Here is a 27357-nt window from a genome sequence, read left to right as displayed (position 1 = left end):
CTACTTCTGTGGCGTCAGTTATAATGTCTCTTTTTTCATTTCTGATTTCACTTCTCTGAATCTTCTTTCTTAATCTAGCTAAAGGTTTGTTGATTTTATCATTTCAGAAAACAAATCTTAATTTTCTTGATATTTTTTCTGTTTTTGTCCTAGTTTCTATTTCACTTTTTTTCTGCTCCAGTCTTTTATTATTTCCTTCCTCCTACTCATTTAGGCATAGTTTATTTTTCTTTTTCTATTTCCTTGATGTACATTGTTGTTTATTTGTGATATTTCTTCTTAGTTGTTGTAGGGATTTATTGCTATAAACCTCCCTCTTAGAAGTGCTTTTTATGCATTCCATAAATGTTGGCATGTTGTATTTCCATTTTCATTTCTCTCAAGAGCAAGCCACATGCTCTTAAAGGTAAAGTACATGCCTGAAATGACAATGTAGAGTGTTATCCAGTGCATAATGTCATGGTACAAGTAGCATAGTAAATAAGGAGAGAATAGGAGGTAAATTAGAATTAGGGAATATGAATCTGGTGTATATATTTGAAGCAAGTGAGTTGATGTGGTTACCAAAGAACTGCATGGTGAAAAGTAAAATAAGAATTTATATGGTTCTTAACTCCTGCCTAGTTATGGTTCTTACTATATGAATATGCCTAGCTTATTGAAATTAACATAATTAAATTTCTCAGTAATTTACTCCTCTGTGCTTCCCAAAACTCAAAAACTATTGTTGTAGCTGGACTGAAAAATAATGTGAATTATTTTAGTACCATGGTATTTGACTTTCAGTTGATATTTATTGACTGTCATGGAATATATTTTATAGATTCATGTAGAGGCAGCATGATGTTGCCTATAGAGCTAGTTGTCATACCTTATGTCCCTAATCTCTCCCTGTATCCCACATTTCTCATATTTTAAAATATGACAGTGATGTTACTTATCTCATTTCCCTCTTATCTAACATTGTCTGTTTATTTTAGTGCAGTCTGTGCCTTAGTTCTAGCATAACTTTGTAAGATACAGCCTTTATTTGATCATGACTGATTCCTAGAGGTATCCAAAGGCATTTTTTTGTGAAATATTATTGCTTTGCTCAAATTATTGCTTTGACCTCGAGATCTTTATTAAAAATTCTTCATAACGTTTGCTTCATAGTAGGATTACTTAATGAAGAGGATGAGACTGTCAGTTTTCATTGTCTGGTGTTGGGTTGTTATTACCTGAGTCTGTGTTCTTTGTTAGAAAGTCCAGGGATAGCATGGTAATGGAAAGATGTGGGGAAGAGTATGTTAACAAAACCCCAAAATGCCTTCTAGAATTAGAAAAATATTTAACAATGAAAACATAGATTTCTGATATTAGAACTTTGTTTGAAAATAAAGAATGGGCCTGAGGGAAAGTACAGTGGATAGTGATTGGAAGGCAGTCAGATAACTCACTGCGGCAAAGTAACCAGACCTATGCTCATATGTAAGTACATTTGATTCTGTTGATTGATATATATTGATATAGTCTTGAAAACCAGTTCTGTTTCATGTTAAAGTTAATAAACAATTTAATATTTTGAGATGAATAGTGAATCTGAAGTGTCAAATAATGTACACAAATCACACAACTAACTCATGGTAGAGATAAATATTCAAACTTGGGACTTTTTGACTCTCTTGTATCTTACTTTATCAGGTCTGTTTTAGTTCTCCTTGGCAAACTATTTTGGCCAGTGAAACAAACTTTGCAAATACTATCTTAGCCTACAGCTTTTCTAGGTTTTTGTTAGCTCTTTGATTTTCTCAACATCTCCATGTTTAGTTTATTGGTCCCTTAAGTATCTATTTTTGCCTGGATGAGGATGTTATGCTACAAGTTAAAAAGTGTGCTCCAGCAGATACTCAGAAGAGTTGACTTCTCAGCTACCACCACCTTACCCACTTGGGCCTATGCTTTCTCTTGGATAACCCTTTAACCCCCTGGTATTCTCTGAAACTGTTTTTTCCCAACTATTCTAGTCTAATACAGTATATTACACACTTCTTTTTAGGTAATGGTTTAGTGGAAAAACACAGATTTGGAATTGAGTAGAAATATCAAATAAGTATTTTTTTTATTTTTAATTCTCAAAATGAGTCCTAATTTCTTTATCTCTAAGAAAAAAAATACTACTAATTCTCGAGGAACTATATTAAATGGAATTATTTAACATGTCAAAGGCCTAAGTGCAGCACATCTGGTATGTAGTGATGCCCAAGACATGGATAGGTCCTTTCCCTTTTCTCTGGCTTCCAGTCACCATGCTCTCTGTGGGCATCTGCTTCAGTCTTACCCCTTCCTTCGCTCTTATTTTTGAAAAGTCACAGATAGTTTCACACTCTGAGAGTTCACACTGGGCCTAGTCTGACAACTGTGTGGAAACTTACTGCTCTTTAGAGGTGCCTGTCTCAAGTCACTACTGGGTTTAATTGAAAAAAAGACATTTAACATGAATGTCTATTATAATGGGACTTCTTTCTTTAGGACTTTTGGTACTCTCTTGCCTATTTTCCACTTGGCCTCTACTTCTCAACTTAAGGATTTCCATTTGTAGCCTTAATTCATCCAGAATGTAAATCATCAGAAAATATAAACAGAATCATATAGATGAGAGACATTTGTAGTCTTTATGCTAAAATAGGTCATTGTTGTTAGTTTATGCTGCATATTTTAGACAAATAAATACAAATATTGAAAATATTCAATTGCACAAAGTAATGAAAGTAATAAAACCAAAAAAAAATCTTTGTTTAATTAGAAGAAAAATTCATATTAGTATTAAGTGCTGGAGTTTATGCAATAAGTGATACTCTCAGAAATACTGTAAACAACATAAACCAGAACATATCTTATGTAAAGCCATTTACAGTTAGATATTCAGGATTCTGCTTTCTTCTTACATTCTTTTTTTAATTTATTTTTACAGACTGCATTTTGATTCATTGTACACAAATGGGGTACATCATTTCATTGTGCATGATGTAGATTAATACCATTCATGTAATCATACATGTACATAGGGTAATGATGTCAGTCTCATTCTGCCATTTTTCATATCCCCCCTCCCTCTCATTTCCCTCTATGTAATCTAAAGTTCCTCCATTCTATGCATATACATTATGAATCACAGTAATGATATACCTCATCTTCAACACTGGTAGGTTTGAGAGGTAACCCTAAAGGAATTATCCAAAGCGTATAAAAAGATGCAAATAAAAAGTTCATTGTGATATTATTTGTTTATATATACATATATATTTTTTTCCTTTCTCATTTAAAACCTGCTACTTTTGTGGAAGGCCCTGGCTTAGTAAAGTCCATGAAAACAATCATATAAAAGGGACACTTAGTCAGACTCTGGAATTTTAATGATCTCTTACTAGAACTATATAAGTCTATGATTTATTTTGTTTATAAGAGGAAAAAATGAAAGGAAATGGAAGAACAAAAGGAAAGAAAAGGAAGTAGGAAGGAAAAAAGAAACAAATGAAGGATACAAGAAGACATAATGTAAATTTCCAGCAATAGAAGAATGACCAAGTTAATTGTGATAGATTCCCTAAAAGGAATGCTATGGAACAATTAAAGGGATAAACTACAGCTACATGTAATACATTAAAAATCTTCACCTTCATAATAATGAATTGAATAGGCTAGTTGTGGAAGGACATACCATAAGATAGTATAGAAAGTTTTAAATGTATAAAATATTTTAGAATATTATTTCTGGTTGTATACTTGACATGATGGTACTTTTAAAATACAAAAAGGTTACCTAATACAATGGTCATCTCCAAAGAGAAGGATGGAAATGATTAAGGACACTGCACAAAAACTTAGCCCACTTTTGTAATGTTTAGTGACTGCATTAGTGTTAATCATATGATTCTCTATATATTTCTGTATGGCTGAATATTTCATAATTTCAAAAAAGGAGAATTCACTGATTTAAGAACATAGACTTTTTAAGACATATCATTTTGTCTTAAGACAGTCAAATATTAATTTTAAAATCCAATTTTGAAAACTCTTTTTGGAATTTATTTTCATAAATCTCAATATTTTCTAAGAAAACAAGTTTCATCCTTTTGATTATTTTTAGGTAATCATTTTGTTTTAAATCATCATTTTACATGTAAGAAATCATAAAGCAGTAAATACTGATTTCTATATAAATTAGAGACTATTATTTACATTTACTTTTTGAAATGTTATTAAAGGACTTTCTCATATTTTCCTTCAGGAATATTATTTTCTCAGTTTACTTGTGATACTGAATATTGCTTACGTACTATCAATTTAAAAAAAGTACTTCTTGACTTCATAGCTGGGCTTTGCGTATTGCAGCTAAGTGTTATAGCTATCATGACTGATGCTGATGCACCTAATATTTCAGATGCTGCTGCAGGATGCTTTAATTCCAAGGTTGTGTGCATGTAAGGAGGAGAAAACTTATGGGAATTGAGGAATTCCAAATTGAAAAATAAGTGATTTTAATTTTTGTTGGAATTTAATTTTCATCCATTAACTTTATGGTTTACATTCTTGTATTTCAGGGAAAGGTAGCTCAGACAGCATGTATGTCAGCGTGCAAGCACTTAGCTACATCCTTGATGCAACTTTTGCTGGAAGCTGAAGTAAGGCAGCTCACCTTGGGAGCATTACAACAGTTCAACCTGGATGTCAAAGAATGTGAACGTAAGAGAGTGAAACACCCCTTTGCTTCTTTGTCTCACTTACATACTCACTTTTGTGAGGGGAAAAAAAAATAGTTTTGTCTTTAGTGTTCTGTTGTTCCTGATAGAGTCAGACTACATAGACAACAGAGACAGTTTTTAGGACATTTAGAAATGAGCCTATCAAAAGCTAATTTGAATGCCTGTATTTAGTATGGAAGAGATATATGACCACAGGAAGTTTGCAATCTAGACGGGGATATAAGGCAGACTTGCATTTAATAGACACCATTTAAAATCTGTTCAGTGCAAAGATAGTCAAAAGAATTTAGTTCCCAAGTACTTCCCTTTGAAATTTTATTTTAAAACTAACTACATCTTATATGCAAACTCTTCTTAGTTTGAAGTACAAATGGTGTATGCATTGATCAGTCAGAAATGCTTTCTATTGTGGGAAATAAAAAACTTTAGATAGTGCTTTAAAAAGTGTTGTATTTTTCTCAGAAGTAACCAGTTGCTCTATTGGTTAGTTGCTCTGTGACATCACTGGGGAACCAGGCTCATTTGTTTATTCTCTGCTGTATTTAGAGTAGGGACTTTTCATCCTTATATATATATTACTTAGAATCACCAATGACTGATAGGAAATTTGCAGATAAGAGTTTCCGAAAAACCTCGCATAGTATATTCAATAATTCAAATGATAAGATGGACATGACTGGTTGAAAATTCTTCCATGATGAGAAAAAGTCTTAACTTAATTATTCAAGAAGCTTTAAAATCTTCAGCACAGGATAACACAATGAAAGCCACATGAAGGCATATTTTGGTCAGGTTGCTAAATAAATGATAAAAGGTAAACTTTTTATCAGTTGAAGAAAAAAAGCATGTAAGAATTACTGCAAACTTTTCATCAGAAACAGTGCAAACCAGAAGGCAGTAAAATGATAACATAGAAGTGCTAGAAGGAAAAAAGAAACTAATCAACCAAAATAAAACTGTTATCTCAGACTGGGGATGTAGCTCAGTGGTAGAGCATTTGCCTAGTATGTGTGAGGCCCTGGGTTCAATCCCTAGCTCTACAAAACAAGCAAGCAAACAAACAAACAAAAAAACTCTATATCTTGTAAAAATATCCTTCAAAAATGAAAGTAAAATAAAGGCATTTTCAAATAAACAGAAATTGAGATAATTTTTTTACCAAAAATTGGAACCATAGCAAACATAGAAGGTAGTTTTTCAAGTTAAAGGGCAATTATGTTCTACACCAAGCCAGGTCTGTATTGTAGACTGCATTGTTCAAAGATGTCTACCATACAGTATCTCCTTTATTACATCTTTTTCTATAGCCTCAATGCTAGCCCATTAGGAGAAGTATCTAATCACCCTCCCCTTGGATCTAGACAAGCTTATAACTTGATTGTAACCAACAAAACATGGCAGAAGTAACTCTTTGTGAATTCCAAGGCTAGATCATACAAGATGATGCAGCCTCCACATCCCCAGTAAGCTGCTGTGTCAGCCCAACTGCCCAGAGGCCTCCAATTCTGTGAGGAAGCCCAAACTAGCTCATGTGGAGGAGACCACATGAAGAAGTCCTGAGAGTATGGAGACACAGAGAGAGATCTAGCCAATGTTCAGTTTCTCACTGATTTCTGCCTTAACTGCTTTCTTTAACTTACTTTTTGTTAGTTTGCTCTTTACTTTAGAAACTTAGATATTTTGAGATTTTATTTTCCAATAAAATCTTAGAAATTTGAATCTTAGAAATTATTCTCTAATTACTGCTTTAGCTGCAGTCTACAAATTTTGATATGTTGTTAATTTTTATTTAATTAGATGTTTTCAGATTACTCTTGTGTTTTCTTCTCTGATCTGTTGATTATTTAGAAGTGTGTTGTTTTCTTCCCAAATATTTACAAATTCTTGTAGCTATGCTTCTATTGTAGATTCTAAGTTTACTGTCCTTTTGGTCAGAGAATATACTTTGCATAATTTCAGTTCTGTTAAATTCCTTGAGACTTTTTTTATGACCCAGGATATGGTGTAGTTTGCCAAGGTTCTGTGTGCACTTGGAATGAATGTGTGTTCTGCTCTCACTGTGTGGTATATTCTATAAATATCAAATGGTAAAGTTGGTAGGTAGTGTTATTCAAGGCTGGTATAGTCTTACTTGTTTTCTTTCTACTTGTTCCATCAATTACTGACGGGTGTTGAAATCATTTTTATTTATGGATTTCAGTTCTATCAGCTGCATGTACTTTAAAGCCCTGTTATTAGGTACATACATACTTAGGACTATTACATCCCCATGATACCTTGCTACCTTTATTATTATAAAATAACCCTCTTCATCCTTTAATATTCCTTGTTTGAAAATCTAGTTTGTGATATTAATATAGTCTCACCCAAATTTTTATGATTTGTTTTTCCATTCTTTAAAAAATATATATATATTGAAGTGGTACACAGCATATAGTCCAGGTCTTCCTTTTTTATCCAATATGACAATCTGTAATTTTTAATTGGGTTGATTAGACCATTTATTTTGAATATATATTTTAGTATGATTCTGTTTAAATTAACTATTATTTCTTTTCTGCTTTTCACATTTAAACTTTCACCCATTTTTAAGATAAATAAAATAAAATAAAGAGGGAGGAAAATGATAAACTGAAATATATGCACCTTTAGGGTGAATGATGGTCTAGGAGAAGCAGTGGAGAGTAAGTGACATGATTCTGAAGTATATTTTATTTAGGGGAATGATCAGCTTTTACTTGAGAGAAATCTTCAGCACATCAGCATCTTTGGTAGAGAGCCAGCTTTCAGTTAAGACTAAGAGATGGAGAGATCATTTAATGAAAAGGCGGAAACATAATAGTTTGTTAACCTTGTAAAAGGTGTTCAGGAGAACTAATATTTTCTCTGAAAAGCTATTCTGTATTTGTAATAGCCTTCAGACTTAGGATCAACTTGAAGCTAACATTTGAAGGGTATGTCAGTACCGCTAATAACCATAATATCAGTACTAAAAATTTTCTTCCATATATTGTGGAGCCACTAAGGTTCATTGATTTAGAATTCAGTGTTTCATTTCTGATTGGCAGTAATTTGTCTGTCAAAAAACTTCACATGGACATTTATTTTACTTTAAAAGAAAGAATTCTATTCTATGTTTTTGCCTATACCACCCCCCTCATTTTTTTTCTTTAGATGCTCAGTGGTCTATAAAAAAAATCTTTAAGAAATGATACATAAAATTCAAGTAACTATACAGAGGCGTATAAAAGCAGCCCCAAATGACAAGATAATTAACACTTACATTTTTCTACCCAGTGGTGTGTGTGTGAGATTTTTCCCTTTTCTTTTTCTTTTTGTCTGTGAGTCCTTGAAAGAACTATATAGGTCTTGAAAGAAATCAAACTCTGGACAATATATAATGTGAATGTATCTTGAATGTTTGACTCTGAGGCCTGGGCTTCCTTTTTCCTAGATCTCAAATGTGCAGAGGAATTATGTACACTACCACAAGCCTGAAATAGTCAGCTAGTGTAGTACAGTCATTAAGAATGCAGATTTTAATGTCAATTCAACAGAATGGATCAAGTCACTAATTACTTTTAGAGAGACCACTGGCATACTTCCTAATATCACAGGGATGCGATCAGGACTAAGTGAAATAATGCATGAAAGTATTCCGTGCATTGGCTAGTATACATGCAGTAATTAGTACCTGGTCCTGTCGTTGTTATCATCAGAGCGGCAGCAGCAGCAGTTAGCTTCTATCTAGTAACTCTCAGAAAGTCTTTCGCAGACCATTGAACCTTTGTCTAGAGTTTGTCAATCAGTGACATCTGAAGATGCTGTCTAATTTGGCATATGAAACTAACTTTTGCTTCTTGGTAGTTATCTGTGAAACTGCTATGGTTCTTGAAAGGTACAATCAAAAATTGTTGGTTTTCTAATTCTCAGCTTGATGCTTTTGTAAGAAATCAGTCAGTTTGCTCAACTGTTCTCTAAGGATAGTAACAACTGCCTGGGATATCATTATCTAACAGAAGCATAACCGTTAGGTAATTCTTATTGACGGGCTACTAAACCAGTACCTTGAAGGTAGAAGTTATTTAGGAAATGTGAAGCAGTTATCTCTTTTCCTTTAAAAATTGACAGTGACCTCTGGGTTTTTCTGCTTTGTGTGAATTTTATCTTATATCTCCATATGTTTATATCTTATATTTGGTTTTGGTTATTGGAACACTGGATCCTAGGTTTTAAACACCAGCAGGTTTTGATTGCCTGATATTTACCTCCTTTATCCAACTTGGGCTATTGTCTTTACTTCACTACAATATTCGGTCTGTTTGGGGTTTGGAATTTCCTAAATATTCCTTTTGCATATTCAATATGAGAAGATCTAGATTAGCCTTCCAGCTCAACCCCTTGTTATCAGCATTAATTTAGGAAACTGTTCATTTATTCAACAAATATACCTTGCTGGACCATGAACATAAAATGGGATATCTGGATTTTAAATAAGAGAATGATTTGGTTACAATTTGTGTTTTCAGGAGAAACTCCATAATTATCAGGATCTGTAGAAACCATTTAAAAGACTGTTGCAGAAATCCATGATAGAGATGATTTGGGAACTTAACTATATGTCTGCCTGATGGTTCAAGTCATGAACCTTGAGTGAGTGAATCTACAACTCATTTAACCTCCCTGACCGATAAACTAGAAATGCTACTCCCTGTTATATTTATCTCAGGATTGTTATGAAATTAAGTGAAATAATAAATGTAAAACCATTGAAATTGATTTTTATTACAATGATAATTTCTTTATCCTTATGCCTTTATATATTTTCTTATTTTCTCACTTGTGCTATTTTATGGTCTTCAGTCTTTAGTTACCTGCTTAGCTTCCTAAGTTATTCACAAGGTTGGCACATTAGAAAGATAGCATAACCAAATTCAGAGCACATCTGGCTACCAGGAAATGTAGCAGCAATCATATGTCTTTTTAGATTTAGCATATGTTGTCCATCATCATCTAGGACTCATGAATCTTTGGCACAAGATAAACTGGGTACTCGAACAGGAAGGTAATAAAATACATCTTGCCTATTTCTCTCAGTTCTTTGGTGGCCAGTTAAACTCAGCTTTGGTTTACTGTTGGAAAAGGGACAAGAGTTTCCAAAGCCTTCCCTGTCACCATTTTTGCTATAAAAGTCATTCTAAAAGTCAGGAAACTAATGTGTACATTCTTCCCATTCTTAGAATTTGGGGAAACAACTTCAAAGTAAATGTCTAATCTCTGTGAGCCTACTATTATATAAAATAGTGGCAGATTTGGGCTGGAGATATAGCTCAGTTGGTAGAGTACTTGCCTCACAAACACAAAGCTTTGGGTTCAATCCCCAGCACTGCAAAAAATAAATAAATAAAAAATAGTGGCACAGCACCATTTGCAATTTAAGTACCACATTCTGACTGGGAGATCAGATTTTGTTCTGCCTCCCTCAAGAATGAATTCTAGCTCAATGTCAGTACCCAGGAATTCCTGGAAATTTTGAACATTTCTATCTCTTTGCATATATTCACTAAAATAAATGGCTGCAAATCCTTCTGGGTATTGTTTGCTCTCCTCTAAGATGTGAGTGATTTCAGTGAACAGTGGTCAGTCAAATCTTAATAGACTTGCTTGCAATTTGCCACTGGGGCTTATGAGCTAAGATATCTTCATAAAGAGATTTCTCTAACTCTATGTGCCAGGTCCAAATAATTGCCAACAAATAATTGCCAATTATGCCTGCTTCTTCCTATTTTCTACACTACTTTATCTATTCTTGCCTCTCCAATTCACATAGTCAATTACCCACCTACAGGCACTCCGTGCAAGAGTCTCTGTTTGGACATCAGGCATTCCCTTTACTGAAATTTTCCTAATTTAGGGAGAGAGGGAAAAGTGGAGAGTCCTCTGGACCCTGGTGAGGACCATAGGAAAAGCACCTATGACGGAACCACGCTTCCATTCTTTTTGGCAGCCTTTCAGGCCACTGCTATTCAAAGTGACTTCTGGCCCTTAAATAACAACTAGAGCTAAACCCAAACCTGCTTCAGCCAACCAAGCACACTGTGAACATAACTACTAACTGGTACATTACATCAAGCCTCTCCAGTGGGACGTCCTATAGTAATTAAACTGTCAAATCAAAATCATATTTAGTCGTCCTTGAAGAAGTAGTGCTAAGTACATATCTGCAGAGTTTTCCCTGTTTTCGCTGAGGTTCCATAGAAAGGTTTCACATTTTCTTCTGGGTGTCATTCCTTTCTTCTCTATTCTGAAGTTTGCTTATCATCCTCAAGCCCATGTCATGTTTAAACCCTAGTCACAGAACAAAATTCAGTGAGGGATAGATCAGAGCAGGGTGCGCTTCTTCTCTTGCCATGGGAACACAATAGAAAGCATTCTGGGAAGGCCCAAAGGATCAAGACTCCATAATTTCCCTCAATACTCTTCCATTTATCAAGGAAATATGGTGAGATTGTGAAGGCAGCTGAAACTTGAAAGATCAATGTATGCACTTGATTTTCAGCTTACTTAGCCAACTTCAGGCTGAAGGGGATTGCTGCAATACAGCTTCATTACAGTTCTGTCTTTTTTTCCTTGGATTCTTACAGTGGACATACTAGGAAGAACCAGATTTGCCCTGTTTTCACCATAAGTTGCCCTATTTTGTTAAAAGTGATCACATGACTCATATTCCTCAAGCTGTTTAAATTGATAAGTGGAAGCAGAATCTTTTCCTCCAAAGCTTCACCCTCAGTGAGACCATGTTCCCAAATGACTAAAGGTAATACCTTAACTTCGAGCTTGGCTACCACATTTCATAAACTGTTAACTTTCCATCTTGAAAATGAAGGGAAATCTCAATGCCCTTTGCCCTACCATCATCTGCTCACCAATTCCAAACATTCTACTGTTTGACACCTCTTTCCATAATAATAATCTAGCTTGATTAGGGTATGTTTACCTATAACTGTCTCAATCCATTTGTGCTATTATAACAAAAGACCTGAGTAATTTATAAACTATAGAAATATATTTCTCACAGTTTTGGAGGCTGGAAACCCAAGATCTACACTAGCAGTTTATGTACCTGGTGATGTTCCTGCTATTGCTTCCAAGATGGCATCTTGAAGTGCGTCCTCACATGGCAAAAGGGTGGAAGACCACAAAGGACTTGTTTAGTATCCTGTAGTCCTTTTATAAGGTTACTAATTCTGTTCTGTTCTCATGGCCTAATTACCTCCTAAAGACTTTCCTCTTAATACTGTGGCATTGAAGACTGAGTTTCAACATAAATTTGAACAGACACAAAAACCATTACAGCAAGGAACACAAATCTATTCAAACCAGTTCAAGAAGAGGACTTATTTTCATTATGTGAATTTCACAGGGTATAAAAAAAAGGTAAACTGTACATTAGTTGATACAGGAATCATGTCTGCCCTGCTCAGCCTCATCCCCCTAGTTCTGGCATAGTGCTTGACATATGGTACTTTCATAATAAATATTTGTTGAATTAATAAAAATGACACAACTATCAACTACTTCAGCTTCTATATCTCTTTGTTCAGCTCTCAGATTGGGAGTGAATAGATGTAGGAAATAGACCAGATGTTTATTAGGTGATATGAATAGCAGGGCAAACTAAGATGAAGTTGGAATCCTTAGTAATAATCTCTTTAGTGTGTGCAACTGAAGAATCAGTGAGTGGCACTTTGACTACCACTGACTTCTATGGGTTATAAAACCAATATTCAATTTTCAATATGCCAGCTATATGATACATAATTAAAATTTTAGATGATGAAAACAGATCATCCTTTGAAACCTATACCCTCAACTTAGTGGGTTGTGCATATACAATTCCTCTAAAGGAATTTATTTATAAGAATGAATTTACCATTGTAACTGTCTCTTAGAGTTGTGATAATTGAATAATTGCTATTGTAACTGATCAATAACTGTTAGCAGTCATCACATTGCTACTCTTCATCACTGGAAAGAGTACTGGGCTAGGAATAATGTTAGTTTTGTCACCAAGTAGTTACATGGTCTTGGGTGTTCAGTAAACTTGTTTGAACCTTGGAATCTTTTTTATTTGATGAAGAAGATGGGATGATTTCTGAATTTCTCTTTAGTACTAAGACATTAAGATCACAAAATGGGAGATTGTGTGGATTTTTTTATTTTTTTATTTTTTTGGTGCTGGGGATAGAACCCACGGCCTTGGGCTTGTAAGGCAAGCACTCTACCGACTGAGCTATCTCCCTAGCCCTGTGTGGATATTTTTAAGCCCATGAGAGTTGTCACAAAAATTAAATGAAATAATGCATGTGAAATGCTTTGTACATTCTAGTACATAAGTAAATATTTGTAAGTACTAAGTAAATTAAATATGTTTGCCAAAGTTTTCATTTGAGTTATGTATGATGCCCTGTTCCATAGGAGACTTTCTTTCAGAGTATATGGAATTATAAAGCTGATTTGAGTGATGGCAGGGGCTTTTTATAAATTCAGTGGCCATTGGAATACTGTCAATAGTTTGTTTGTTTGTTTTTTCCTAAAAGAAGCCTTATATTTAATTCTTTAAGACAGGATTATGTCAGTCTACTTGCTTTGGGATAACACTGGTTTAAGGAGAAAGTCATACTATCTAGTCAAGACCAGAAGTACTATACTTTAGTATTCTGGTAGAGATGTCGCTGTGGTTGTGGATAAGATCACAGTTGCCATAATGAAACTTATTAGCTAAGCAGTCCTAAACCTTGGAGGAGACTAACGAGAAGTGTATTTCTTTTGGAAACTTGGATATCTGGATATAAATACCGGTAGAAATGAATTTGAAAATGAGAAGTTGACTCTCTGTGAAATTAAATAAAGCTTGGAAATGTTCAATCATCGTAGCAAACAGCACCATCTTATATTAAGGGATTCTTATGAAAATTTTTGAATCTGCTTCCTTTCTAATTAAAGTTTATTTTTAATGTTTCATCCAACAGATGCTTTTCACATTTTGTCTTAGGCATTTGTCATTGCCTCATATTTTAAAAGACAGCTATCTTAAGAGTGTAAGGTTTGAAGAGAGACAAGTGGAGGAAGTTTGAGCCCAGTAAAAATTTAAACCTCATCTACAAAGTTAAATGAAAATAACAGATGCCCCTTTGTTAAAGAATATACAGTGCTTGAAGGTGCAAATTTCCTTTGGGTAGACTACTGAAGACATTCTGTGGGTTTCAGTATCATTAATTTCAGATCCCTTACCTGCTATCCTCAGTCTCACCCTTCTAAATTATAATTCTGAATTATAATTTTAAAACAAGCTTTTCTTTTCTCCTTTCTTCCATCTGAAAAACATTAAGGTCAGAGATTGATGCTAGACTTTGAGTTTGTATGCAGAAAAATCAACTTGTTTCTTATAATTTGAAGTGCTCTGCACATGTGAAAATCTAAGGATAATTAGTTGTTATTGCTTTAATATGATGAAGACAATAACTTGCTCTATGAGAAAAGCTCCATGGCTAATAAATTTTGTCTTTTGGTTGACTGGTTAATGGAATCAGAAAAATATTTTATGTCTCTTGTTTATAATAATGCATGCTTGGGTAACCAGTCTTTGTTAGTCTACTTTATTCAATTTATCATTTAGTTTTCCTTTTTCTCAGTTTTATTCTGTATTCTTATTGCTAATTCTCATTTTAATTTAATATTTTCATGGTTACAAATTTGTAAGGGAGAACCATTAAGTTCACAATTATGTATGTATACAGTAACCAATAGTTCCTTCTTTCTCTGCATTTTCTTAATAGGAAATGGCACATTGGATGTTTATATAAGAAATCAGACTTAAAATTGACGTGCAGAGGGAATTTATAGGTTGAAAATCGGAACAGCATAGTCTAATATTGTTTTCTTGAGCACATGACTCTCAATCAACTTGTGCAAAAGCTTCTTTGTAAACTTATGGATTGTGTGATTTTGTCTTTCTCCTTCCTCCCACGTCCTTACCAGTCTTCTTAAAAACAGATTGAGTTTGGATTCTCAGATCTAAAATGATGTGGGAAGAACATAAAGTACAAATATCTTTCCTCCATCAAAAATCAGCAGTACAAAAGCCCTGCTTTGTTTGCTGCTGTCTTTCCACACCTACAATGCTTGTCAGGCTAGGTAAGGTGCTTTTATGATGTGCCTTTCTCAGCTACAGAGAACCCAAATAGAAGGCCTCCTTGCCATTAAAACAGCAATGTCACTTCTTTTTGACTGTGGATGATGGGCCCTATATCCTCTGACAGGGCCTGTCTCAGACATGGGTCAGTGAGTAGTGCCCACTCAGCAGTTATTTTGGTTTCTGGCTGAAGTTCCTTGAATTCCAGGAGATAAGACAGTCATTGTGTCTCTGAGACCATTGCCACACACCCAGTCATTTGATAGTAGATGCTGCCAACCTGAGCAGTGGGGACAAGCAACCTGCTCCTCCTCACCATGGCCTAAGATGCCATCCTTGTCAAGAAAATGGAGATGGATCATGCTGTTCTAACATAGTTATACATCACTGTCAAGCCCTGCTATTGGCTCCAGAGATTGGCCAACACAGACAAAGTACTTTTTTCTGGTAACAGATGTTACCTTGGATTGTTTGTGGGGGATATTAGTGATGAGGGAGTAAAAAGGATTTGCCACATGAAGGATCATAATTCCCAAGAAGACTTTTTCTTTCTCATCTTTATTTTCTTTTTCTTTTGGCAGACTCCCCTAGTACCCAGAAACTCTCTTTGGTAAAGACTGATTCCTCTTTTAAATTGTTTAGTTTTTTTCCTTAGTCATTCTATTTCAAAGGACACTGAGGGGAGTGGGGAGTGGTTGTGGAGATCTAACTTATTAAACTGATAGTTTCCCAAAGGCCGTTTTCCTACTATATGGTTTTGCAAAGGAGAGAATCAGAATTTTTTTTTTTTAAATCTATTCCAAATTTGGTGCTTCTTCTTTCTTTCTTTGCATTTTTTGCATTCTAGCTGCTTTAGGTTTCATTCCTTATTTTTCTCAACTTTGAGACCTTATACTTTTTTACTTGCTTTTTTATTAGAAAATTTATGAAATAGTTATTTTAAAATTTCACAAATCCCCATCATTTGTTTGAAAGCACTCAGAAGCATTTTTAATAAGCCAATAAAACAGCAGCTCATATTAATTATTCAAAACAAAGACCTTACCATTAGCCCCAGAGCAGTATATGGCCATCTCTTTCTGTATCTCAACTAACTCCAAACATCTTAGTATTTTATTTTTCCACAGCTTCCCTCTTTGGTTAAGGGGAGAGTTGTAGACCATAGTCTTAATGTTTGTGCTAAGTCAGAGTCTATCAGGAAATTCTGATGCTTTTTTTTACTGTTCTTGCTTGTCTCCAAGTATTTACAAGAGGACATTTTATACATTTCATATTTTCTTTGGCCCTCATCTCAAGTTGTTAGGGCTTATGCCAATAAACCATTTATTTTAATTGGGCCATTTTATAGGGTGTAAACTAGGAAGCCATATTAAATCCTTTGTCTATTTAGAAATTATTTAATTGTTGAAAGTTGACAGACTTTACTCAGGTCTACAAGAAATTCCCATGACATTCTAATCCATCTGCTGCCTTTAGATGTTGTTCCATCTAAACAATGTATAAATTGTTTTTTATACATATGAAAAACAATTGTAGAAAGCCCTAACTTTTATAAGAGATTTTGAAAAAAAAAAAATGCTCTGCCTTTTCATCATTACCTGTTATAGTATATCAGCGTTTTGACTCTGATTTCAGTTCTACTGTTTCAATTAAACCATCTATTTATTCTACCTTTAGTATCACAAATTTTAGAAATATAGCCTCTTTCTCTCTTAACCTATTTATGTCTATTTAGCCATATGCATGAAAGAGAAAGGAGAAAGAACAAGCCTAAATATCACCTTAGCATTCCCAATTTCATATTTCTAAGATTAGAATTTAGAAAAGTTTGAGAAAATATCATTGTCAACACTTCCATTTAGAAAAGCTGAAATTTCCAGACATATTGTATATATTATAGAATTTTTAAAGTATAGAATTTTTAAAGTTCTGCCTATAATGTTCTATAGTGATGGTTGGTCTCTCTTTTACTTCTATTTTCCACTACTTTCTTGGATGGAAAAGATGATATCATAGGGTCATTGGTTGGGTGGGTAAATTGAGGACTTTATTTTATCTTCGTTTAGTCACTAAGTAGCTGGGAATTAATGCAATTTATTTAATCTTTCCCCGAATCTCTTCATTCATTTGGTATTTGAATGCGATGAAATAGATATCCAGTTGTACTAGATGACTAAGAGTTAGCCATTTGTGTGTAATGAGGTAGGTTGGGACATGTATTCTGAAAAAAGCAGTATGTACAAATTATGAGAGTAAATAAGGAGCAAAGCATATTAGGTAGCTTAAACTAGTTCATTGTAACTATAGAGTGGGATAGAATGAAGTGGAATGGCCCAAAGCTATTCCACTAGCTATTGCTATTTATGTTTACATGTGAGAGTTACTATGATCATCTTCTGCTTTAAAGAAAATCACTATGGCAAAAGTGATAAAATTGTGTAAAGGGACAGGACTAACTGTAGAATTCATTTAAGAAGTTGCCAGATAAAAACAAGATGCCCAGTTAAATTAGAATTTCAGGGGAAAATTAAAATTTAAATGAACAACAAATAAATTTTAATACTAGTTGAGTATTCCTTATCTGAAATGGCTTGGGACCAGAACTGGTTTTGAGTTTTTGAGGTTTTACTTGTACATAATGAGATAACTTATTGATAAAACCCAAGTTTAAACACAAAATTCATTTATAATTTATATATACTTTATACATACAGACTGAAAGTAATTTTATACAGTATTTTTAGTTCACCTGGTTTTAAGCGTAGCCTGTCACATGAGGTCAGGTGTAGAATTTTCCCCTATGGTGTCCTGTTGGCCATCAAAAACTTTTGGATTTTGGAACATTTAGATTTTGGATTTTCAAATTAGGGATGCTCAGCCTGTATAAAAATATCCCAGATATTATAGAGTACATGCAAATGTCCTAAGAATTGAAAAAGTATTACTTTAGCAAAAAGGAAGCCAAAGAGTACATTTTTAGAAGTAGAGTGGTAGAAACCAAATTACAATGAGTTGAGTGAATGGAAGATAAATTGAATCGGTGTTTGTCAATAACTCAGAAATTGACTTTGAAAGAGAGGAATGAAGGGGTGTATTTCACTGCCTCTGAGAATTTCAGTGTTGTTTTTCTTCTGTTGCCATTGTTAAATTTAATGACTTTAAAATAAGTAACACAAAGTATTTTATATAAAGTGACCAAGAATAGAAAGAAATTATTTTCTTTGTAGCATCAGTAAAATTTATCTATTAATCTTTCTCTTCTGTCTTTCTCTGTCATTTCTTTCTGAATAATGTGTCTTTCTGGAGAAATTCAGCCTTTTTTTTTTTTTTATTTTAACCAAATCCTCGCAGTCAGACTGCTTGAGGCCTGCCCTGCCCTCTGACTCACTGGAATCTCTTTGTCAGCTGTCTGCCTGTCAGTGGATGGAAACAAGGTGTAGCATAATCCTCTGCCCAAGCACTTCACCAGGGAAGGGTGAGGTTCTCTACTCTCCCCTACAAATGCCTTTCTGAGGTCTTTTTCTATCATTTAAAGACAGGAGTGCTTTTAATACTTGAAATGCTCATTTATCTCCTATAAGTCCTTAACATATTCCTTAAAAAGCACCAGTCTATCTTGGGGAGAAGTTGCTTATGTACTGTTTTCTTCAAACTTACCTAAATTCTCTTTAAATGCTAGTCCCTCTCTTTTAGTGGTACTCAGGAGTTCCAGTTCCTCATGCCTCCTGTAGAGTGCCTGTGCTGTCCAAAGTCACCCCTTGACCCCTTACCTAATAACCAGCAGCCTGAGGCCTCTGCTTTCATTGGCAGAGATTCTCTTCTCCTCTTTTGTTTTTGTTTGTTTGTTTGATTTAGAAAGAAAAGAAAAGGGAAAACTCCACCCCAGAGACAAGTTTATATTCCCTGTTAAAATGCATTCTAAGTCTAGCTCTCAGCTTCTGAAAATAAATTCATTAATCTGTGTAAGCAGGATGGCAGACCAGCATTCATATTTATGCTGATCTAATGCAGACATATAATGTGAATATTGGGTCACTTTTTTAAAAATACCTTTCATGAAAATTCCATCTGGGGAATAAAATTCCCAAATCATTCTAAATCAATTCTGTGAAACAAAGAAAAAAAAACTAGAAAAATTAAAAAATGTTAACCTCCTATAAACCATATATGCAGAGCTTTTTACTGAGCCATATTGAAAATGACCTCTAATAATAAAAACTTTTAATTTAATATCTTTCAGTTTTTTGATTCATTGAGGAATTGGCCATATAGGGGGGAAAAACATTATTATTTTACTACATCCGAATCAGTTTAAGTTTTATTATAAAGGATACAGCTCAGTAACAGGCAAATGGAAGAGCTGCAAAGGACAGGTCAGGTTGAGAGGTGCATAGAACCTCCATGTTTTCTCATGGAATCCAGGTGTACCATCCCCTCACATAATAGTAACCTCAAGAAACAGCACTGAGCTCCATGCCCAGAGTTTCCATATGGGGTTTCATCACATTGAAATTATTGATTTAGTAATTAGCCACATGATTAAACTCAATCTCCAGTCTCAGTTCCCTCCCTAAAGGTCACAGAGGGACTGAAAGATCTAACCATCCAATCATGTGGTCTTAATGGCAAGGCCAGCCCTTCCCTTAAAACTGTCCAGGGGCTCATCGTGAATCACCTCCTTAACATAAACTTCAAAAGGACCTCATTATGAATGGCAAAAGGTATTCCTGTCAAGAAATTCCAAGAGATTTTGAAGTTAAATTCCAGGACCTGATATATTCTTTATATATCAGATATATTCTTTATTATAACACAGGCCTCACCAGTTTATTTAATTTAGTTCCATACCTTTAATCAAGTGAAATGTTATTATCATTTTATAATAGAAACATCTGACACTAAGAACTTATATGTCGGACTCAAGGTCACATAACTAGTAAATTCTAAAAAGGATTGGACTCCCAGTTACCTTAGTCAATGATAAGTTCATTTTCTGAGGATGTTAATTTAGAGTAGGTAACTAAGTTTTACTATCACATTGTAAGGTCATCTATGAAATATATACCAAATTTCAGCTTGAAAAAGTTGTATTGATTTAAATAAATAAATAAATAAATATTTTCATTTATTTATTTAAGTAATTTTTTTTTATACTGGGGATTGACCTAAGGACTCTTTTACCACTGAGCTACATCCCCAGTCCTTTTTATCTTTTATTTTGAGAAGATAGTCTTGCTGAATTGCAGAGGCTGGCCTTAAATTTAAGATCCTCTGGCTTCAGCCTCCCAAGTCCCTGGGATTGTGGGCATGTGCTACCATGCCCAGGGGAAGGGAGGAAATCTAGCTCTTTTAATATGTGAAGCATCCCTATATAAAGCCTACTTTAATGATTTCTCTGAATTTTAGCTTTTTTTATAGAGTAGGATACCATGCCTCTGCTCTGCTCAGGGGTCCTGATCATTTGTCTTGCTACTTTTGTTTTTAATGGTCAACCCTGATTTGATATTATATACTTAGGAAACATTTTGCAATTATAGTTCAAGATTTTTACTGTCACCATTGACTAGGAAAGCAAAGAGCTTTGTCCAGAAACACATGTTAATGATCAGCAATCATCATTTTTAAAATTCTGTCCTGCTGTTTTTCAAATATGATTTAAGACCATTTTCAATAGGATAAATTGACAAAAATTAGAGAGAAGGAAACAAAAAGTGGAATGAAGAAAAGAACTTAGGAGGGGGCTGGAGTGGTGGTTCAGTGGTAGAGTGCTCGCCTAGCACATGTGAGGCACTGGGTTCGGTCCCCAGCACCACATAAAAATAAATATACAAAAAAAGGGTATTGCGTCCATCTGTGACTAAAAAAAAAGAAAGAAAGAAAAGAAAAGAACTTAGGCAAGAATCTAAGAATTAGTAAAGAGGTAACAAGTGAAGAATTAGTGAAGAGGTAATCAATTTATTGATAGTTTTATTGAATAATATACAAACCATATACCTCTATCATTACCTAAGAGGGCGATATTTGTAAAATTCCAGATGCTAAGAGAAATTTTTCATAATGGAAGCTAAATAAAAGTGCTACAGTTTGCATGTCTATGCCCCCCCACCCCCTGCCAAATTCATATGTAGAAATCCTAACTGCCAAGGGGATGGTTACCTACCAAGAGGTGGGGCCTTTGTTGGGGTCATTAGATCGTTAGGACAGAGACCTCATAAATAAGATTAGAATCCTTCTAGAAGAGACCCCAGAGAGATCCCTTTATCCCTTTCACCACATGATGACACAGTGAGAGGTTACGTTCTGTGAAGCAGAATGTAAGTTCTTTCTAGATACTGAATCTGCTCTGTCCTTGATGTTGTACTCTCCAGCCTCCAGAACTGTGAGAAATAAATGTAGTTTATGGGCTCTAACTTCATGGTATGTTGTTATAGCAACTGAATGGAGTAAGACATGAAGCATTAGTGTAGTATCATAGGCATTTTCTTTTAATTTCAGTTTTATTGCCAATATAAAAAATTGAATTCATATTGCTATAAATTTTGTTAGAGATCCTTTCTTGTCATTGGAAAATCTTGTCATTCTTCACACATTTCATTTTTGTTTATGTTCACTAAAGCCAGCCATCTAGACCTCTGTTGTCTGATACTTTAGCTACCAGTCAGAAATGGCTATTAAGTACTTAAAATATAGCAAGTCAGAAATGACATGTATTATAAATATGAAATACATATCATATTTTGAAAAATACATATATAAGATCTTAATAATTTTGAAAATATTTCATATTGAAAATATATTTTAGATACATTGATTTAGACGAGATTTATTATTTCTAAATTAATTTTCACTAATTCTTTTTAGTGTGTCTACAAGAATTTCAAAAGTACTAGAGGCTTGCATTTTTACCAGGTTTTCCTATAGAATTAATTTTCTGTTATATTAAATATCCTTCAAAATCTCTTCTCAATATAAAACTTTAGATAGCTCGAGGTCTAGAAGTGTATTCATACAACAGAATAATCAGTGGTGAACAAACACATGGATAAAATTAAGTCTTTGAAAGCATAGTAAAAATATCAAGGATATAAAGTTACTACTTTAGAACCCCAGGCTTTCTCATCTCGCAGGAAGCCCACCCCTTTTCAAGGCAAATCTTCAACTTTCCAGAGATTATACACAGAAGCACTGCTGATTACTGATTGAGAAAGTCCCCTTTTCTCCCTAATTTTAAAAAGATCTATTGTGAAATGGGCCCTTATTACACTAAATAGTGAAGCATTCAGGAACTTCAGAGGAAAATTATGACTTTACACAGGTCTATGTATTTTTATGATTTTATTGTTCCCTAACTAAATGGAAAAGAATATGTAATGTGCATATAAAAGATCATGTAAAGTGAATATTTCTTTGTAGACATTCTAGAGTGGGAGATACATGTTGAAATAATAGACAGATTTAGAGGGATTCAATTTTAACTGCTTTACTGACTTAACCTTTTTGGCCTTATTTTTTCATCTGTGGAAGTCTTCAGTAATTACAAATGCTCCTTTCATCTTTAGGATTCTAGGGTTGTGGGATCTAAGTCCTAGGACATCTTTGGTATCCTTGGCTATTATTTGTCTGTGAAATGTTAAAGGAAAATCCAGTGTTATGTGGTGTGACATCATTCTGTCACTTGTTTTATGGTCTTAATGTTCCTTAGTCCTTCTTTCTTTGTAAGAGATCTCACAATGGAAAAGTCATTCTGTTCATTTAGTCAATGTAGCTAAAATATTCTTAGAAGTCATTTAAAATAGTATTTCCTTGAACAAAGGCTAGCACCCAGTGCCCCTGGACTCCCATGAATTGGCACATACTTTATCTCCTTCAAGTTTTGATATGTAATTGTTTTCTAGTTTGCTTTATGGGATTGAACCTACTAATTGCTTTAAACTTTTACTAATTATTCTTATATATTAGGCAAGACATAGAAATCAACTTCTCTACTTTTCTAAATTTATTCTTTGAAAGACGGTTTTCTCTCCAGGTGAATATGTGCTCTCATTGATATTAGTCACTGCAGGTGCTTCTATCCCCATTTCCTCTGATCATACTGTACATAATTCAGCCACAAGGAGATTGATTGGCCTGTTTACTAAGCAGCAGCATGAAAGGCTGTGACATGCTTGTGGCTACTGCCAGGTTTATGGGAATTGATTCCTTATTAATTAAAAAGCTGTGTTTATCTCTCCTGGTTCTCAGTTGTCTCTCAAAGCAAAAGTAGCTGGGAGAATTGAACTTTAGGAACAACTTATAAATCCGTTTGGAATACTGGTTTGACATTTGCTATGAGACTTTATTTTGATCAATCGTAATTGTACTTCTGCAAATAAACTTTGAGTATAAGTTACATTCTCTCTCTCTCTCTCTCTCTCTCTCTCTCTCTCATAATTTTAGTAGACTTTATTTTTTAGGACAGTTTTAGATTCACAGAAAAATCAATTGGACAGTACAGGATGTTCCAGTATGTTCTAGTATACTCCCTGTCCCACCACACACATAAACTGCTCTTCTATTAACTGCATCAAAGTGGGGAATTTGTTATAATCGGTGAACCTACAAGAAAACATTCTTATCACCAATAGCTCCTACTTTCATTAGGGTTAATTCTTGATGTTATACATTCTATGAATTTGGACAAATATTTAATAACATGTATCTTCCACTGTTATAATTTTATAAAGAATAGTTCTCCTTTCCTAAAAATTATTTATTCCACCAATCAATCCCTCCCTCCTCTCTACCCTCTAGAAACCACTGATCTTTTGTCTCCATAGTTTTCCCTTCCTCAGAATGTCATCAAATTAGAACACTACAATATAGTCTTTTCAGAATAGCTTCTTTCGTTTTGTAATATGTAGTTAACGTTCCTCCATGTTTTTTCATGACTTCATAGCCCATTTATTTTTAGCACTAAGCAACATTCTGTTGTCTGGAGGTAGCACAGTGCATTTATCCATTCACCTACTGAGTGACATGAGTTGGATATAAATATTCAACTCATTTGGTTAAATGCTAAGCAATGCAGTTGTTGCATCTTATGATATGTTTAGATGGAATAGGAAGCACCAGGAATCTGTCTCCCCACTTAGAAAACAATTATACTGGCAGAATCTGTCCAGCATAAGTATTTTTGAACTCTGGAGTTTATTTGCAAATGCCAGGTAGAAGGCTGAACATTAAAATGTAGCTAATTTTGTTTGATTTCATTTCTTAGCACAAAAGCAGCTATTTGTTTCGAACCCCCAGCCCTATGCCCAGCACTTATGAATGTGTCCCTAGAGCAGCTTGCACACAACTTCTGGGAGCCACAGTGAGCAAAAAGGACCTTGTCCTCCAAAATATCAGGTTCTGTGTTCTGATCACTGATTTCTGCTTCTCATCACAGAGGTTCATAAAGGCTAGAAGTATTGTCATTAGCCCCTCTTCTTTTTGAAATGACTTCCAGGTGATTGAAAAGGCTGATACTTTCTTTTTCTTCCATTCATTTTTCTCTTTCCCTTTTCAGAATTCACATATTAAAGGCTAAGCCATTCATATGCCACAGCATCACTGGGAAAAATTGGAAAGTGACTGGGAAATTCAGAGAAAGGTGCAGGCTCAAAAAAGACTTGTGAAAGTCTTAAATTTACATATGACACTAATCTTTGACACAAGAATCAACAAAACAAGAGGAGTAACAAAAACCAACAAACCCTAGAAAAGTGAGAAAAATCTCATTTCCACATTTACCACATTATGAAATTTAAATGTTGAGCTTGGAAAAAAGTCATAAAGCTTACCAAAACAAAGCAAGACAGTATGACCTGTTCAAAGGAAAACAAGTGAATAGAAGCTGTCCCTGAAAAAGACCTGATGGCAAATGTTTGATAAAGACTTTAAAACAACTGACTTAAGGACACTCAGAGAACTAAAGGAAGATATGGAGAAAGTTAAATATAAATATAAATATATATATAAAGAAAGCATGTGTGTATATACATATATATAAATATACACACAAACATACACAAAATGGAATTATTACTAAAGATAGGAAAATCAAGAAAAAGTCAAAATTCCTAGACATCCAGTTACTGAATAGCACAGTAACTGAAGTAAAAATTCACTATAGGAAATTAAATAGCAGAAATATGAAAGAATCAGTAATATGAACATAGAGTAATGGAGATTATTGATTATGAAGAACAGAAAGAAAAATAATTGAAGAAAGGTGAACAAAGCCTTAGGTACATATTCATAGTAGTCTATTACAATTCTTTTTGTTTTGACAGTATCATTTATATTATCTCCTCTTTCATTAATAATTTTATGCATTTGAATCTTTTTTTAGCCCAGCTAAGAGTTTACTATTCTTCATCAGTTCCAAAAAATAACTCTTAGTTTTATTGATCTTTCATATTATTTTTTTAGTCTCTAATTTATTTCTGCTTTTATCTTTATTATTTTCTTCCTCCTACTCTTTATTTGTCCTACTTTTTCTATTTCCTTTAGATGCAATTTTGACTGTTAATATGAGATGTTTCTTTTTTGTCTAATATAAGTTTAGCAAGTCTTGCTCGTTTAGTTTCCATGTACTTGGTATATCTTTTTTCACTTTCACTTTTCAGTCTGTTTATCTTTAAGGCTAAAACTAGTCTCTCGTAGGCAGCATATTATTGGATTAAAAAAATCTATCTGGCTACTTTGTGTCTTTTTATGGAAGAAATTATTCTTGCTGTGTAAATACTTATTTTTGGTTTATTGTTCAGTGTTTACTGTCTGTTTTGTAGTTCCCTTGTTTGTTTCTCCCAATTTTACTATCTTTCTTTGTGTCTTGTTGAATCTTTGTGGTGGTATATTTGAATTCTCTCTCTTTCATGTATCTACTACTGGTATTTTTCTTTGAGGCTTACATAAAACATTTTTAGCTATAACTTTCTAATTTAAACTGATAACTTCAATCTCATAAAAATACTATACTGTTTGGCTCCCCCCCTTTTGCTATTAACGTCACACTTTTCATCTTTCATATATCATGTATCCATTAACAAATTATTGGGGCTATATTTTAGCCCTTTGAAAAAAATTTATGGTAGAATTTAAACTGATTTGCATACCACATAACAGTATTAGAGAATTCTGAATTCAACTATACATTTACCTTGTTTTTTTTCTTTGTACCAGGGTTTGAACCCAGGGGCTCTTAACTACTGAGCTATATCCCCAGACCTTTTTATGTTTTATTTAGAGACAGGGTCTCATTAAGTTGCTTGAGGCCTCGATAAGTTACTGGGCCTGGCTTTGAACTTGTGATCCTCCTGCCTTAGCCTCCCGAGTAACAGGGATTATAGGTGTGTGCCATCATGCCTGGCCTACATTTACCTTTACCATTAAGTTTTATACTTTCATGTTTCCATGTTGCTTGTAGATACTGTTTTTTTTTTTTTGTTTGTTTGTTTGTTTTTCAACTTGAAGCATTTCTTGTAAGATAAGTCTCATGCCTTTATTTGTCAGGGAATGTCTTTAACTCTTCTTTATTTCTGAAGGACAACTTTTCTGTATACAAGACTTTCGATTGCCAAGCTTTGTTTGTTTGTTCTTTGAGCCTTTGAATATATCATTCTACTTTTATTCCTGACTTGGAAAATTTTTGCTGAAAAGTCCATATGGTCTTATAGCAGTTCCCTTTTATGTGACTAGTCTCTTCTGTTTTTAAGATTTTTCTCTTTGATTTTGACTTTTGGCAGTTTTGACTTTAATAAGTCTAGATATTCTTCTCCAGGTTGGTCTTATCTGAGGTCTGTTGTACTCCATGATTTATGATTGTTGATGTTCCTCCCAAGATTTGGGAAGTTTTCAGGCAGTATTTCTTTAAATAAGTTTTTGGTTCATTTTCATCTTTCTTCTTCTTTGGGGTTCTTAGAATTTATTTGTATGTGTTATAGTGACTCATACTTTCTTCCCTCTTTTTTCTTTTTATTTCTCTAGTTGACAAATGTCAAATTACCTGTCTTCAGTTTTACTAATTCTTTTGCATGATTTAGTCTGCCGTTGAAGCTCTCTATTGATTTCTTTTAATTCCTGTCAATGTATTCCTTAGTTTCTTGATTTCTGTTTGGTTCTTGTTAAGTTTTTAATTTCTTTGTTACATGTTCATTTTTTTCATGGATTATATTCCACATTCTATTCAGTTGACTGTGTTTTCTTGCATTTCATTGAGCTTTTTATAAATGATTAGTTTAAATTCTTCAGGCAATTTATAGATCTCTATTTCTTTGGAGTCAGTTACTAAAGCTTTGTGTTGGTTTCCTTTGATAGCATCATGTTTACCTGTTTATTTCTTTTCTGGGTACTCTTGCATGGGTGTTTGCTTATTTGAAGGAGAAAACACTTTTT

The 27357-nt window shown here is 34.0% G+C and overlaps 1 protein-coding gene across 4 annotated transcripts in view; it reads left to right on the top strand.

The window, feature by feature from the left end:
- The window catches only part of Exoc6b (exocyst complex component 6B), a 579628-nt gene that overhangs the window by 409376 nt on the left and 142895 nt on the right, over positions 1 to 27357 (top strand). For all 4 annotated transcript variants that reach the window (XM_047523340.1, XM_047523341.1, XM_047523339.1 and 1 more), the window contains one exon: positions 4584 to 4725. In XM_047523340.1, the coding sequence (XP_047379296.1) occupies positions 4584 to 4725 (142 nt within the window). The remainder of the gene's footprint in view (positions 1 to 4583; positions 4726 to 27357) is intronic.

This window comes from Sciurus carolinensis, chromosome 13 (assembly GCF_902686445.1).
Source record: "Sciurus carolinensis chromosome 13, mSciCar1.2, whole genome shotgun sequence".
In the NCBI taxonomy this organism is placed as follows: domain Eukaryota; kingdom Metazoa; phylum Chordata; class Mammalia; order Rodentia; family Sciuridae; genus Sciurus; species Sciurus carolinensis.
Note: the sequence above shows the minus strand (reverse complement) of the source record. Positions and strands in the feature narration are given on the sequence as shown.